Source organism: Phytophthora ramorum (genome assembly GCF_020800215.1).
Source record: "Phytophthora ramorum isolate Pr-102 chromosome Unknown Phyram_PR-102_s0016, whole genome shotgun sequence".
Taxonomy (NCBI): Eukaryota; Oomycota; class Peronosporomycetes; order Peronosporales; family Peronosporaceae; genus Phytophthora; species Phytophthora ramorum.
In genome coordinates, this window is record NW_027150662.1 from 1,176,537 (window position 1) to 1,191,798 (window position 15,262).

A 15,262-nucleotide genomic window follows, 5' to 3' on the forward strand; every position below is an offset into this window, starting at 1 on the left:
TCTTCCCCCCTGGGGTCTCGTGGTGGGTTTCGTGCGAGCGCGCGTAGCGGGCGTCCCTTTCCTCGGCATCCTAGCTGCCTCGCTCCCGGTTCAGGCAAAAACAAAATGGGAGGCGGGGGGTCGTACTTAATCCATTTTTAAGATCCCACAATTTTTTGAGTTTGAGAATTTCTTGGAAAGTAAATTGGTAATTAAAGTGGAATAAAATACACAAGCAACACAAACAGTGACTGTGTTGCTCTCAACCGTTGTCGTAGGGTTGTACCAATGTTGCAGGAACGACTCCGGATTGATTCGGAACAGAGTGGCATGATCGTGGAGCCACTTTCGTGGGATCGTGGGTTCCTTCACTATCGAGCACCGTGCCCACTTTACTAGTGGACTGGTAGTAGTGTGTCCTGTTTTTCCGAGTCTAAAAAAGAAAAATAGACAAAATAGGTACTGTTTAGCCCACGCCTTCTGACGCAAAAATCGTTAGTTGGCACCACTAATCACGTACACAAGATAAAAGCGCCTCAGTGATCAGGGTTATCCCATCAAGGGAACGTTATTCTGTGCACTAATTACGCTCCGTATGCAACAAAACTGTACCAAGCTAGAACCGTCCCAGCCCCACAGGATATCTCGGACTGTGTATAATATTAATAACAGCGCACGCGTGGAAAGCGGGAACGTGCTTGGCAGAGCTCACTTTCAAACCCTTTGCGCCAACAACCAGCTACTTCTACCTTTCCAAGCTCCAGCGATGAACATCGGACGGCTCTTCACCGTCGTGGCTGTCGCGCTCTTCTCCGTCGAGGCCGTTTCCATTGCCCACGACGAAGTACAGCCGTTCCCTCAACCGGATCCTGTTACCATCTCCGAAAAAGCTGGTGTTAAGTTCAAGATACCACTCAATATTCAAGAGGGATGCGCTTCGTACCCCGCCGTGAATGCTGCGGGTGAAACCAGCGGAGGCCTCAAAGGAAGCGGAGGTATTTCCGGTTGTGAGCTTTCTTTATTGGGCTCGCAGGTCTACGGCCGTGCTGAATGGTACAACGACGTCTGGGCCATCATGTACGCCTGGTACTTCCCCAAGGGTTTCTGGGATAGCACACCATGGTGGCGCCACGACTGGTCTAACGCTATTCTGTGGATCGACAACCCCGCTCATGAAAACCCGAAAATCTTGGGTCTATCCCTATCGACGTCCGAGAACAAGTACGGCAACAAGAACACCTATCCACCTGCGGAAAATAGCACGGTGCCAGCCCTTTGTCGCCAATTGCCGTCAGGCGCAAGTGCTGCATTAGTGACCTCCGACGTGTGTGGCACACCGCCGCCTGAAAACCAGGATCTTATCATGTGGAGTCAGCTCACCGACGCAGCTCGTGCTGCGCTGAACGACCAGGATAATTTTGGACGCACCGAAGTACCGATTAGTGACGACCACTTCCCCAAACATCTCGAAGAAGCGTGGCCGTTCTAGTTGTGAATGCTGCGGCTGTTTTCTACGACGACAAGAACAACCCAGACGTCTGTGCATTGCTCGGCGCTTCAATGGAGGAAATCAGCAGCTTCATATGGTTGTTTTAGGCCAAGCCTTTTGAAGAAAGGCTTGTTTTGTTTTCCAGTGAGGTACATTGGTGTCACTTAGCTGCCGGAGTTGGTGCTAGACGGACAAGCGGGCAAGGGCTGCGAGGTGGCCTGAGTCTACTGAAGGCTGCACGAGGGTAGACACCAGTGGGTGTACGCCCTAGTGGTTAAGTAGGCGTACGTAGTCGACGTTGGCTGGGTAGCCGTGGAAGTGTTGATAACAGTCTGCGCAGGAAGTAGAGTATTAACATTAAATGACTGAGAAAATCGTACCGATTTTCGGGATTTTCTTAAGGCCATATTCGCCAATATTAGTTAAAGTCAAGTCTGAGCGGCGCAAGATTGTTGAGACTTACCATAGAGATACAATGAGCTAGAGAGTGCTCCTGTTTAAGTGCCTGTTTGTCCGCCACTGTTGTAAGTCTAGGTCGATCTCCACCATAGACATAAAAATTTGCATCATTTGGCCGAAACCTTAAACGGAAATTCAAACCACGTGGATTACATATCCTTGAATAACAGTGCTTTATCTCACTAAACACAGGAGACTAGGCGTGAAGGAGCATACAGCTACGCGGAATGAGCCGTCCAAGACAGCTTCTTCGTGAAGGAAAGGAAAGCGTCCAGAGGCAACATGCCCCCCGTTGTCGTCATGTTGTAGAAGTAAGTACCACTGTATGGTACAGGTTATGATGCAAAAGCTCTGCAATCAAGTCGGGTTCACACCAAAAGCCGCGGCCAAAATGCCTCCTGGACGCGCCGGCATTCGCGCTCCAATAACTTGCATGTCAGAGCGATTCTGAGGACAGGGGCTCCACCATTTTAAATGTTTAGTGCGATGACCAAATTGCAGAAGCATCGAGTTCACTTTTGACCGCATTCCGAATAAGGGACATTTCCGGTATGTTAATATGTGTTTCTCAGTCATTTAGTGTTAATAGCAAGAGAAGTAGACATATTAATCTGTACTAAATGACACCTGACATCGCTGATACATTGCTCTATCTGATATGAAATCGATCCACCGCAGCGAAATGTATGGTGTACATTTGATACCTGCCAAAAGCTAAATCTGATAGCCCATTTGACAGATTTGATACTGTCTAGCGAGGTCGGAAGGTGCTCGTGATCGATGTTTGAGTAGCTTTCGCTTCTTGCACACGTATTTCCTCGCGCACTCACGACTTCAGTTTCCCAAAACATTTCGGCAGTTTTTCAGCAAGATCAGGGTGTTCTATCACCAGCATAAACATTACCCTGCCTGTCATTTGTTCTAGGAAAACAATCTTGACGCTCTCACTCTCGCTGTCTAAGGAAAAATCGGTTGGCGGGGCGGCACCAACAGTCTCGATAAAAGCAAAGACACTTGCGTCTCTCACCTCTACTTCGGTTTCTTTTTGGTTTCCTCAAGTGGTGATTGTAGCGTGTACTGGCGCTACCGTCTACTTTCCATACGCAGCATATATAACTCCAAGTACTGCAATACGGGCGGCACTATCGCGTATCACCTAGGCATCCAGTTCGTCAAGGTCATGGATCGTTGTGGCACTCTTACACTCGTCAAACAAAGAGCAGGAAATTGGTGGCCAAGACCGCCGATGTCCATGTGGTCGCCAGGGTTGATCGAAGACGAGCGTCTTCGCCTTGCTGTCGGGTTTTCCAACGCTGTAGCCGCCTTCATCAGTGGTGTTCAGAGCATTCCGATCAACGTAAACTGCGGGATTGTGGTGCCGGTACCCATCATGCCCAAAGCCGTCATTAATAACAGTGGGTCAAGCTTCCAAGAGTTTGTTTTGGTGTTCGATAGCAAGCCGAATGAGTGCTTCGGCACTGCTGCGTGTAGTAAGATTTGGAGGCAGTATGCGCAGATCAAACAGAAATTCGAGAACGACAACTCGTTCAAAACGGCCGTGGAGAGGTCCGAAAGGCCCGAAGTAGTTGATGCTTGGAGGGCCTTAGATACTGGCAAGGAGTTCAGCCCCTCGACATCGTTCGTGCTCGGCTTGGCTTCGATTCCTCCAGGCACACACACTGTTGAAGGCGATTTCAGTACCCTCAAAGGGGTGAAAAGCTCACACCGTGGCTCATTGAGCAACTATGCACTGGAGGACCAGCTTCAAGCGAGGCAGTTCTTCTGCGTAGTTCCTCTCGCCGACGAGATCGCCAGCGCAGTCAGTGAAATCGAGGAGCAGAACGTTTGTGACAATGTAGTCGCTGAGCATACGTCCACCCGGCGTGCAGGGTTTATCGAAGACACGTTACATCACCATGCCTTCGCAACACAAGTACCGCAGCCAATCCACGAAGCAAAACCTGCGGCGCACGATCGGCCTGAAAGGGATGTTGTAATACAAGATGGCCGACGAGCGAGCCACATGCACTGCTTTTAGTCGTGTAGTTCGGAATAATTCAGTGTATCTTGATGAAACTCTGTGCTAATCTCGCAGTCTTTATTGGGGGACTACTTTCTTAGCAATATTCCCTATGCTCGCCCTGACTCTTCGCCCGAAGTCAGCCGAAGTCAGCATCAACACACAAGCATTTTCGCCGGCTGGAACACCATGGACAAGGGGCGGTCCTCGTCCCAAACCGCCATGCTGGGCGGCAAGGAGCTGTCCTCGGGGCCCTCTCCGTCCGCACCGCCGTTGGCCGAGCGTCGCACCGCGTGGCTCTTCATCCGCACGCTGCTGTGGAAGAATTGGACGCTCAAGCGGCGCCACCCCGTGGCCACCTTCATGGAGGTGGCGCTGCCCTGCATCTTCATCCTGATCATGGGTCTGCTCAAGGCGCTGGTGGATGATGTCAACGTGCCTGAAGGCTGGAGTGACGACGACAGCATCACCGACGACGACACTTTGGGCACCTCCTACAACCTTTTCCAGACCTCTGGGACCACACTTTCGGGCATCGCTGCTGTTTTACCCAAATTTACCATGTATGAGACATCGCTATGGGGTATTCTCGCCTACATGGGCAGCTTGTCCATTTCCGAAGGCATGAAAATGGACGAACTGTCGGCTGCAGATTTGGACAATTGTACGACCGGCGTGACGTCTCGAGGACTCGTGGACATTGACCCAAATTCAGCGTACACAGTACCCATTTCATGCGCAGGCAAAGTAGCGCCGTACAAGATCGCTATTACGCCTGATAACACGTTCACGAGGAACTATTTCATGCAGACCATGGAGTTATGGTATCCGAGAATCAACTTACGCAACACGTCCACGTCGGCCGTGTTCCCGTCCTTGATGGAGAGCGTGCAGTTTTTCGACTCGGAGGAGGCTCTGGAGGACTACGTGAGTGGGAAAGACTACGCTTCCAGTCAACAGAACCCTCACATTTACGGAGGTATTGTGTTCGACTCGTACCCAAATGACGATCAAATTGGGTCGTTCGAGTCCATTGAGTACACGGTGAGACTCAATTCGACTTTGGGCCGGAGAGGAGCTATTGGCCTCGTGCCGAGGACGGGGGGAGACCCGCCGCAAATTTCGCCCTTCCAGAAGGAAATCGCCATGGATTACTACACCCGGTACTCAATTACCGGTTTTATGACGTTGCAGACGTTGGTGACGAGGTTTGTGGCGTGTATGCCCGAGTGGGATGCAAGCACCAAGTCAACGACCGGACAGTGCCAGCGTCCGCAGACAACGGCGGAAGCGTCGACGGAAATGGACGATGCTCTGCTGTCATCGCTGGACAATGACGTTATCATCCAGTACGCAATCCAGAATATTGCCGGGTCTGACGCAACGTTCTCGAGTGTGAAAGCATTTTTCACAAACGAGACGCTGGAAGCTTTGTTGACGCCTCTGCGGCAGGCTCCGCAACCGTACCTGGGAGCGTCGGTGATGCCGTTCCCTATTGAAGCCTACATCAGCTCCCCATTCTACGACCAAGTGTCGGACGTGTTTGCAATCGTCTTCATCTTGTCGTACCTGTACTCCATTTCACGCATCCTGGTCGTCCTTATTCAAGAGAAGGAGCTGCGGCTGCGCGAGTACATGAAGATTCTAGGTGTCAAGGAGAAGGCTATCGTCGTGTCGTGGTACATGACTTACATCCTCATCCTGTTTGTCGGCTCGATTCTGCAGGCGCTGATGGGGATGGCCGGCCTCTTCTCGAACAGCTCGGTGGTGCTGATCTTCCTGTTCTTCTTCCTGTTCAGTCTGAGTGTGCTGGCGTACGGCTTTATGATCAGCACGATTTTCAGCAAAGCGCGCGTCGGAGCGTTTGTTGGCATGGTGCTTTTCTTCCTCATGTACTTCGTATCGGCGGCGTTCACGACGGAGACTGCCGAGAACCAGAAGACGGTTGGCTGCATCCTCTCTCCGGTTGCTCTTTCGCTCGGTGTGACAGTGCTATCGAACTTGGAAGCTACAGGAACCGGCGTCAACTTCTCCAACGCAAGTGTTTTGAGCGACAATTTCCGCTTCAGCAGGTCCTTGCTGATGTTCGCGTTTGACACGGTCCTGTATACACTTCTGGGATTGTACTTTGAGAAGGTCGTTCCGAAGGAGCACGGCACCACGCTCAAATGGTATTTCCCAGTGTCTCCGTCGTACTGGAGAAACCGGCGGAAAACCGGCGAGACATTAAGGGCAAAACTGGAGGCGGATCATCCGTCGGAGGCTTTGTTGGATAGCGTCTCGGTAGATGTGAACCACAACTTCGAGCCGGTCAATGCCGAACTTCGCGAACAAGAACGTCAAGGTGAGGTTCTGGCGGTGCAGCGCCTGCGCAAAGTCTTCCCTGTCCCCGGAGGCGAAAAAGTGGCTGTACAAGGACTCAACCTCACCATGTACAAGAACCAGATCACCTGTTTGCTAGGCCACAACGGTGCAGGCAAGACCACGCTTATCTCCATGCTGACCGGCATGATTGCCCCATCAAGTGGAGATGCTACTTTCCGTGGGTTGTCTATTTCTGAGGACATGGACGAGATCCGCGAGTCGCTCGGCTTGTGCTTCCAGCACGACGTTCTGTTTGAAGAGTTGACTGTGGAGGAACACCTGCTCTTCTTCGGGCGTATCAAGGGCTACACGAAAACGGAGCTGGACACTGTTATTACCAAACAAATCCGTGAGGTTGGATTGACGGAGAAGCGCCACGTGAAGTCCACGGAACTATCTGGTGGTATGAAGAGAAAACTGTCTGTTGCTGTTTCCCTTCTTGGTGACAGCTCACTCGTGTTCCTCGACGAGCCCACATCAGGTATGGACCCGTACAGCCGTCGTAGCACCTGGGAAATCCTTCTGAACAACCGAAATGACCGTGTGATGGTGCTGACGACGCACTTCATGGACGAGGCAGACATTCTGGGTGATCGCATTGCTATCATGGCCGAAGGTGAGCTGCGTTGCTGCGGCTCGTCGTTGTTTTTGAAGAACCGGTTCGGTGCAGGCTACAACTTGACCCTGGTGAAGGATGATGCGACCTGCAAGGACAGCGATGTGATTGCATTCGTGACGGCGCGCGTTCCGACGGCGCAATTGCTGAGCAACGTGGGCAGTGAGATCGCGTTCCAGCTGCCGCTTGCGAGCTCGTCGCAGTTTGCATCGATGTTTGCGGACATAGACGACAACTTGCAGAAGCTCGGGCTTTTGTCGTATGGCGTCTCTGTGACAACGCTGGAGGAAGTGTTCATCAAGGTGGCCGAGGCAGATGACCACAGCAACCAGCACACACTGGGGAACCGTGCTCGATCGGAGACGCCTGCGTCCAGCCCGACAGCATCGAGTGATACTGGTGCGATTCCCGAGCAGGCTGGCTCATTCTTCACGACTCATCTGCTGGCCCTCTTCCTCAAGCGTTTCCGCTACGCCAAGCGTGACAAGAAAATGATCTTCTATAGTTTGGCTCTACCCATCTTGCTCCTGCTAGTGGGTTTGGGTCTACTGCAAGGAACCAGCTTCACCAAGAATGACCCGAACCTGCCATTGACCACGGATGCATTTGATTTGGGTGCTGAAACCCCAACTCCATACTTCTGCCAACCTGGAACCACTGAGGATCAATGGTGCAGCACCGCAATGGGCGGCTCCCACTTCACTGACATCTCCACTGAAGGCCTTGCGTTGACTGAGCCGGCGTTCGACTCGACTTCACCGACAGTGTTCGGCGTCACATACACGAACCCGGCTGTCAATACCACTGGTGCGACTGGCTACGGTTTGCTGTTGGGTGAAGAGGTTTACAACCGTGGCTATGGTGTCGATACGCCTACGGTTGAAGGTCAATATGGTGCCTACTTAGTGCATGGTGACAGCGACAAGAATCTCTTCGGCTACAACTTGTTTGTGAACACTACAGCTACCCATGGAGCCATTATTTTCAAGGCGCTGATGGACCAGACAATCTACCGCTTCTTTGCGGCGAACTCCAGCTCTGACGCCTCAAACGTGAACTTGGTCGTCAACAACCACCCGTTGCCGCTGACTGCAGATACGAAGGCCTTGTTCGGATCTTTCCTGGCTTTCACGGCGTGTTTGTTCATTTGTATTGCCTTCACGTATTACCCGGCGTCCATTGTGGTGTTCCTGGTGAAGGAAAAGCAGGCAAACCACAACTCGAAGCACCAACAGTTGGTGTCCGGCGTATCCCTTGGAGCCTTTTGGTTGTCCAACTTCATTTGGGACTTCTTGCTGTACTTGATCCCGTGCGCTGCAGCGATTATTATGATCAAGGGCTTCGGCATCGACTCAATGACGGGTAGCTCTGCGTGCAACAGCTGCACATCCGAGACGTTCCCGTCCGTGATTGTCATTTTCATCCTGTTTGGACTGGCCATCTGCCCGTTCACGTACTGCTTGTCGTACCTGTTCAAGGAGCACGCTTCGTCTCAGACGTACACGATCATGATTAACTTCGTCATTGGTGTTGTGCTAATGGTGGTGTCGTTCATCTTGGATGTGATCGACTCGACCAAGGACGTCAATGCAGTGCTGGTGTTTTTTTGGAGGTTGTCTCCGCTCTTCAATCTCGGATACGGGCTCCTCAACCTTGTGCTGAACGAGCTTACGACTATCCGGGAGAGCGATGAAACGAAAACGAGTCCATTCAGCACCGACCTAATGGGCTGGGAGATGATCTATCTGTTCGTGACGGCTATTCTCTACGGGTTCCTTGCCGTCGGAATCGACTACGCTATGACGTTCCCGAAGGTGAAGGACTGGATGAGTGGAAGCGACAATGTCCAAGACGACCCTTACGAGGAGGACGTCGACGTTGAGAAGGAAGCTGAGCGCGTGGCCAGTGGTGAGGCAGATGAAGACATTGTGAAGCTCGCGAGTCTCCGCAAGGTATATCGTGGTGGCAAGGTGGCTGTTCGTGATCTCTCGTTCGGTTTGAAGCGCGGAGAGTGCTTCGGCTTCCTCGGAATCAATGGCGCTGGTAAGACAACAACCATGAAAATGCTTACAGGCGATGAGCTCCCCACGCATGGCACCGCAACGCTCGGAGGTTTCGATATCCTGACGCAGCAGATCGAAGTGCGTCGTCAGATCGGCTACTGTCCTCAGTTCGACGCGCTGTTTGAGTTGCTCACAGTTCGCGAGCACCTGGAGTTGTTCGCATCGATCAAGGGGGTACCTCGATCTCAGCTCAACGATGTCGTCGAGGACAAGATTAACCAGCTCAATCTGCGTGACTTCGAGAACAAGCTCGCTGGCAGTTTGAGTGGTGGCAATAAGCGCAAGTTGTCGGTGGCGATTGCCATGATTGGCAACCCGCGGATTATCTTCCTAGACGAACCGTCGACTGGCATGGACCCGGTCTCACGCCGCTTCATGTGGGACGTCATTGCAGACATCTCCACTCGTGGCAAGAACTCGACGATTGTGCTTACGACTCACAGTATGGAGGAGTCTGAAGCGCTCTGTTCTCGCGTTGGCATCATGGTCGGTGGCCGTCTCCGCTGTCTCGGCAGCGTCCAGCACCTGAAGTCTCGATTCGGCGACGGCCTGGTCTTCGACGTGAAGCTCGCCAATCCTGCCCAGGAAGAGCTGGACGAGCTGGTGCAGCGCCTTTTCGGAGACTCTGAAGAGATCGTTACCCACGTTGACCTGGAGGACAGGTGCAGATCGTTTGGAGACGAGGAGTTGGCTCAGCGGATCGTTGCGTCACACCCGACTGGATACGGCCTCGCTGCTGTGCTGGAGCGCGATGGATACATCCGCGCTGAAGCGTTCCTGTCGTGGTGCTTGGAGGAGACCCGCTTCGACGCGCTCCTCCACTTCCTCAACTACTCTTTCAGCCACGGCGGCGTGACAGTGATGGAGCGTCAAAACGACTTCTGTCGCTTCAAGCTGCGTGGCTCAAACGACGAGTTGCGGTTGTCCAAGGTGTTCGCGCTCGTGGAAGGCGTCAAGGACAAGATGCACATCCGCGAGTACAGTATCTCGCAGACGTCGCTGGAGCAGATCTTTAACTACTTTGCCTCCCAACAAGCCGAGGAGCAGGGCGTGGCTCGTGGCTTCCAGGAGGCTTAACCTTCTAACCGACAAGGATTTCAACGAATGCCCGCAGTGTCTTGATCTTTGCTATCGGTCATCAACTCCATTGTATAAATGGAAACTAATGATGCGTGGCGTTCCTTGACGTAGCAGATTCCAGTCCAGAAGCTGGTCCGTGTCGTCGTGCACAGCATTATCCCATTTACACTGAGCTCAATTTTCGGCGAAGGTGCTGGCGTGTCAACGGACCAAGAAATCCACACATCCGTGTCGAAACCCCTCCAGGAGTTACGTACGATAAGCATTAATGGAGCGCGTGGACGGTTGGATGCTCGGACACCTCCATCGCATGGCACTATTGATAGGGGCCTGACTGAAGAAGCCCAGTCATGCTGCTCTGAAGACCTCACTCCGCGAAAACCCGACAGTTCAACACTCGCGTATCCAGCCGATTGCAATGGCGGAGCCTGAGTGGGGGACTCGCATTCGAGAGAACCGCTTCCTCGGAAATGTCTACATCCGAGCGCTGGGTGCGTTCATGGTCTTCTGCAGCGTCTGCTCGCTGTCGCAGCAGTACGCTTTCGTGAGCGCAGAAGGACTTCGCGAGAGAAGCAGCATCCGCACCGTTGCGACTATTACCCTCGCAGTTCAGAATGAGCCACTGACGACTGGTAGACGTTCGGAGGCTATCGCGGAGCTCTTGACGCCACTGGAAGGATCGGCCTCATCGGGATATCCGCCAATTTCAGTGATACCGGAAGCTACTCCGACGGAGACACCAGCGCCCACGGAACCACAGACGGCGAAACCTACTGAAAAGCCGACGGAGAAGCCGACTCAGAAGCCGACTCAGAAGCCGACTGAAGTGCCTGTGGTGAAGCCGAAGCCTATCGCGGAGCCGCGTCAAAACATCGTCAAGGGTTCGAAGGGGGTTCTCATGTGTCTGCACGACGGCATTTTGGAGCTTGGCATTTCGTTGATCCGCGAGTTGCGCTGCTTGGGCAACAAGGAGCCCATCGAGGTGCACCACTGCCACGACCTGACGAAACCTTCGGTCGATCTCTTGTTCGGTCTGGACGATAACATCCAGGTCGTTGATCTATGCGAGCGGTATGTCATCAAGAAGGTTTTCTCGGACGAAATGGCGAAGAGCTTCCAGAGCTACTGGATCAAGCCGCTGGCCGTGCACTTTACCAGTTTCGAGGAGCTGATTTTCCTGGACGCGGACGCCATTCTACTAAAGGACCCCGCAGCACTGCGTAAGAACGAAGGGTACAAGGAGAACGGCACCGTGTTCTTTTACGACCGCGTGATCAACAACAACCAGTACCTGAACAAGCGGCAAGACAAAGGACCGATCTACCTGCACCAATGGCTCAAGAGTTTCGACTACAAACGCTTCGGCCTGGAGCCTGTAGTACCGTCACCAACTTTCACGAATTCCTTTGCCTACCGCGGCAAGACAGCGCACGAGCAGGACTCGTCCATGCTGCTCATCAACAAGCGCGACGCTCGCAAGGCCATGACGGTGCTGTGGTACCTCATCACGGAGCATCGCTTCATGTACGAGTTCTCATGGTACGTTTTTACACTAGACTAACCACAAGTTTCGACCGAGGTACTAACCGTTGGTGGCTAATGTTGCAGGGGTGACAAGGAGGCCTTCTGGCTGTCGTACATGTTTTCCAGCACACCGTACTTCTTCTCTCCCTGGGGGGCTAGTGTCGTGTCCGCCACACCCAACGAGGACATGAAGCGCCACCCGGACACTCTGTGCGGCAGTCTCGCGCACTTTGACCCCTCACGGGACGCGCCCGAGCTGCTGTACGTGAACGGCCGGTCGCTCGTGGACCCGGTTCCGTTCCGCCTGAACAAGCTCAAGCTGCTGCAGCCGAACCTCGTGTTCAACATGCTCCCGACCCACGTGACCCCGCGACAGGAGCGACGCGCGCCCTCGAGCAAAGGCGAGTGGCCCGAGTGCATGACCGGAATGGGAGCGGAGCCCGTGCCCAAGCAGTTGCTGCCGAACCTGTGGCGACGGCGCCAGCACTTCCAGGCCATCTCCATGGGCTTCGTGCAGCCTCTGCTGGAGTGCAACAACCCGGGCGACCGCCTCCCGGACATCCCCGAGCCGCCCAAGAAGGCGAACAAGTAGAACTTGTATAGTCGCGTTCAATGCATTTGCTTGTTGGTACTTTTGCTGCAAATTGGAGTTTGCCACAATGACTCGATGCTGCAATTGCACGAGCGATTCTTCGGTGTACGCTTAGTCTCCGTTGTCGATATGTAGCGACGTTGAAGCGCTGCGTCGGACTTTCGAGGTGTCGGAAGATAGTCAGCGCAGCGACATATGGAAACTGCAATACCGATTTTCGCGGATGGATTCCTTACCACGAAGTCAAGGTGGCACACCACCGCTACTGCAGCTTGTTGCAGTGTTCGCGCCCGAAACTGAGCTCTCGACCACCGCCACAATCTGCAAGCAGAAGGTTTGCAGTTCACCAGCTTGCTTTTTTCATCTCGACGGTGGCAAATCGCGGGCTGGCTGCCACAAGTTCATAGTCACACACGAATTACCACAAACCTCCACAACCGCATATACTAAATGCCAACCCATTCATTTACACACATATATCATACATCTCAACCGATTCACCATACTACTTTATTCCAGACAAATACACTTTTATGAATATTTATCGCTATATCAAGTATACCAGTTCGAATCAATATCAGTTTCCACGACACATATGAGGTGGCAGTTCATCTTCCGCCTCTATCGGACACTCGGCAAGAAACCGCCCAGCCCAGCAGCCAGCTCCGCCTTCCTCCCTCCCACACTCCATGAGCTCGCGCGGATCACAGGACGCCGGCCGCGCGTCCGAGGACAAGGCGGGTGACGGCGTGTACGTGACCAAGAACCGCTCGCTCTTCTCCATGTGGCTACACGGCAAGGCGGTGCCCAGCCGGACGAACCCGGCCGTGGTCTTCCGCTCGGCCGATGTCATCCAGGAAGGGTATTTACTTAAACAAGGCCTGCGATTAAAGATGTGGACGCGTCGGTATTTTATCTTGCGCCTCGAGGAGCGGCACATGACTCTGGGGTATTATACCAGCAAAGACTCGCTAACGTTATGCTCCGAGACGCCCATCGGGCCGGGCCACGTCCTGGGCCACGTCAACTCGGCCAAGTTCCCGCGCCGCATCGAGTTGCGGTGCGGCACGAAGGTCATGATCCTCGACGCCGAGGACCAAAAGTCCTTCGAGGCCTGGAAAAATGCGCTCCAGGAGGCTATTCGCTGGAACCACGCCATGGTCCCCACTAAAGATGGGAGCTTTGTCACGTACGGGAAACAGGCCTCCGAAGACCTCAAACAGGAGGAGCGCAGTCGGGCGGAGGCTGCCAAGAAGCTGAGAGAGAAACAACGCGCCGATGAGGCTGCAGCGGCTGCAAATGCGGCCAACAAACCGAAATACCTGCCGGCCACACGACCGGGCACGCAGTGCTTTATGACCTCCAATACGAGGTTCGAGATCCCATCCACCTTCGAGTACGTCAAGACGATCGGGTCTGGAGCTTACGGAGTCGTGATCTCAGCTACGGATTCCAAGACGGGCAAGACTTTGGCGGTCAAGAACATCCAGCGGGCGTTCGACGACCTGACCGATGCCAAGCGCATTGTGCGCGAGATTAAACTCATGAGACACTTGAACCACAAGTGCGTGCTCGGAGTTGAGGACATCTTTGAGCCCTTGGCGCTGTCCAAGTTTGAAGATGTGTACATTGTGTCCCAGTTGATGGCCACGGACCTGCACCGCGTGATTTACTCGAGACACGCGCTGTCCGACGAACACATTGCGTTCTTCATGTACCAGATGCTCTGTGCCATGAAGTACGTCCACTCGGCGAACGTAATTCACCGCGACTTGAAGCCGTCGAATGTGCTGGTGAACGCCAATTGTGAACTCAAGATCTGCGATTTCGGACTGGCGAGAGGCGTTTTCCCCGAAGAGGAGCTGGAATTGACCGAGTACGTCGTCACACGGTGGTACCGCGCGCCGGAAATCATGCTGGGGTGCATGAAGTACACGCGAGAAGTGGATGTCTGGTCGATGGGCTGCATTTTCGCGGAGATGATGTCGCGCAAACCGCTTTTCCCGGGCCAGGACTACATTGACCAGCTGCATTTGATCATGAACGCGCTGGGTGCGCCGAACGACCAGGAGCTGTACTTCTTGACCAACGCACGCGCTCGCAAGTTCATGAACGCCGAGTTCCAGAAGCGCGGACCGAACCCGACCAAGCCGCTTGCGCATATGTTCACAGACTCGCCGCCGGACGCACTGGACTTGCTGCAGAAGATGCTTGTGATCGACCCAAACAAACGTATTAGCGTTGATGAGGCGCTGGCGCACCCGTACATGGCCTCCATCCGCAACGTGGAGGACGAGACCACGGCTACTTCGAGCTTCGACTTTGACTTCGAGAACGAGAAGCTGACGAAGCCCGTACTGCAGAAGCTGATCTGGGATGAAATGAGGCATTTCCACCCGGAAGTTGGCGACGAGGCAGCTGCTAGCGCTAACAGTGGCGAGGGTGAAAACGACAGCTTCGCTACCACTCAGGCGTCTAACACCCCCGTGACTCCTGTGACCCCCGCTACTGCCGAGGAGGACAGCGCCGCAACTTCGGAGATTACGGAGATCACTGCAACCGCCGTCGAAGTCTCCACGCCTGCCACGGAGGAAGCGAAGCCAGAAGACGACGGCGACGGCGACCAGCAGAGCGCAACTAGTGACCAGAAACTCGATAGGACCAGCGTCGACGTCGGCAAGCTGCCGACAGACGCGCAAACGCGACAAGAAGCTGGCGAGCCAGCTCGGGAAGTCGCATAAGCGAGGCACTTGCTGCTTGCTCGAGCAAGGCGAACTCTTGCGCTGAGCTGTACTGAAGCGTCGATGTTGTGTGCGTGCATATACCCTAATGGAAGACAAGCAGAAATATGGCAAAGGTAGACCAATAGAACAAAAACTGAATTTGAATGCTCGCGTTGGGAGTGCTTCAGGCCTTGATACCATATCGATGCAGGCGTAGACTGCCGCACCATCGCAGGCAGAGCAGAGGCTGCTATTTGCGTTCTGACAGGGATCGCATTTGCTGGGGCTCAAGAATGGTGCGTTCACTCTTCTCATCTAACGTGGGTCTAGCTGGCAGAATTGCATTCGCACCA

At 53.7% G+C, this 15,262-nt stretch overlaps 3 protein-coding genes across 3 annotated transcripts; all 3 read left to right on the forward strand.

Moving 5' to 3' along the window:
- Positions 1-4,136: 4,136 nt before the first annotated feature.
- Positions 4,137-10,067, forward strand: KRP23_13063 (ABC transporter A family member 1; the record flags this gene model as incomplete). The annotated part of the gene is made up of 1 exon (XM_067883728.1): positions 4,137-10,067. The coding sequence occupies one exon, from the start codon at positions 4,137-4,139 to the stop codon at positions 10,065-10,067; it is 5,931 nt and encodes a 1,976-aa protein (XP_067739147.1).
- Positions 10,068-10,488: 421 nt separating this feature from the next.
- KRP23_13064 (putative alpha-1,3-mannosyltransferase MNT4) lies at positions 10,489-12,186 on the forward strand (the record flags this gene model as incomplete). The annotated part of the gene is made up of 2 exons (XM_067883729.1): positions 10,489-11,609; positions 11,679-12,186. 2 exons carry the CDS (start codon positions 10,489-10,491, stop codon positions 12,184-12,186), a joined length of 1,629 nt encoding a protein of 542 aa, XP_067739148.1.
- Positions 12,187-12,875: 689 nt separating this feature from the next.
- On the forward strand, positions 12,876-14,927 carry KRP23_13065 (Extracellular signal-regulated kinase 1; the record flags this gene model as incomplete). Its single annotated transcript, XM_067883730.1, has 1 exon — positions 12,876-14,927. One exon carries the CDS (start codon positions 12,876-12,878, stop codon positions 14,925-14,927), a length of 2,052 nt encoding a protein of 683 aa, XP_067739149.1.
- Between the last annotated feature and the right edge of the window lie 335 nt (positions 14,928-15,262).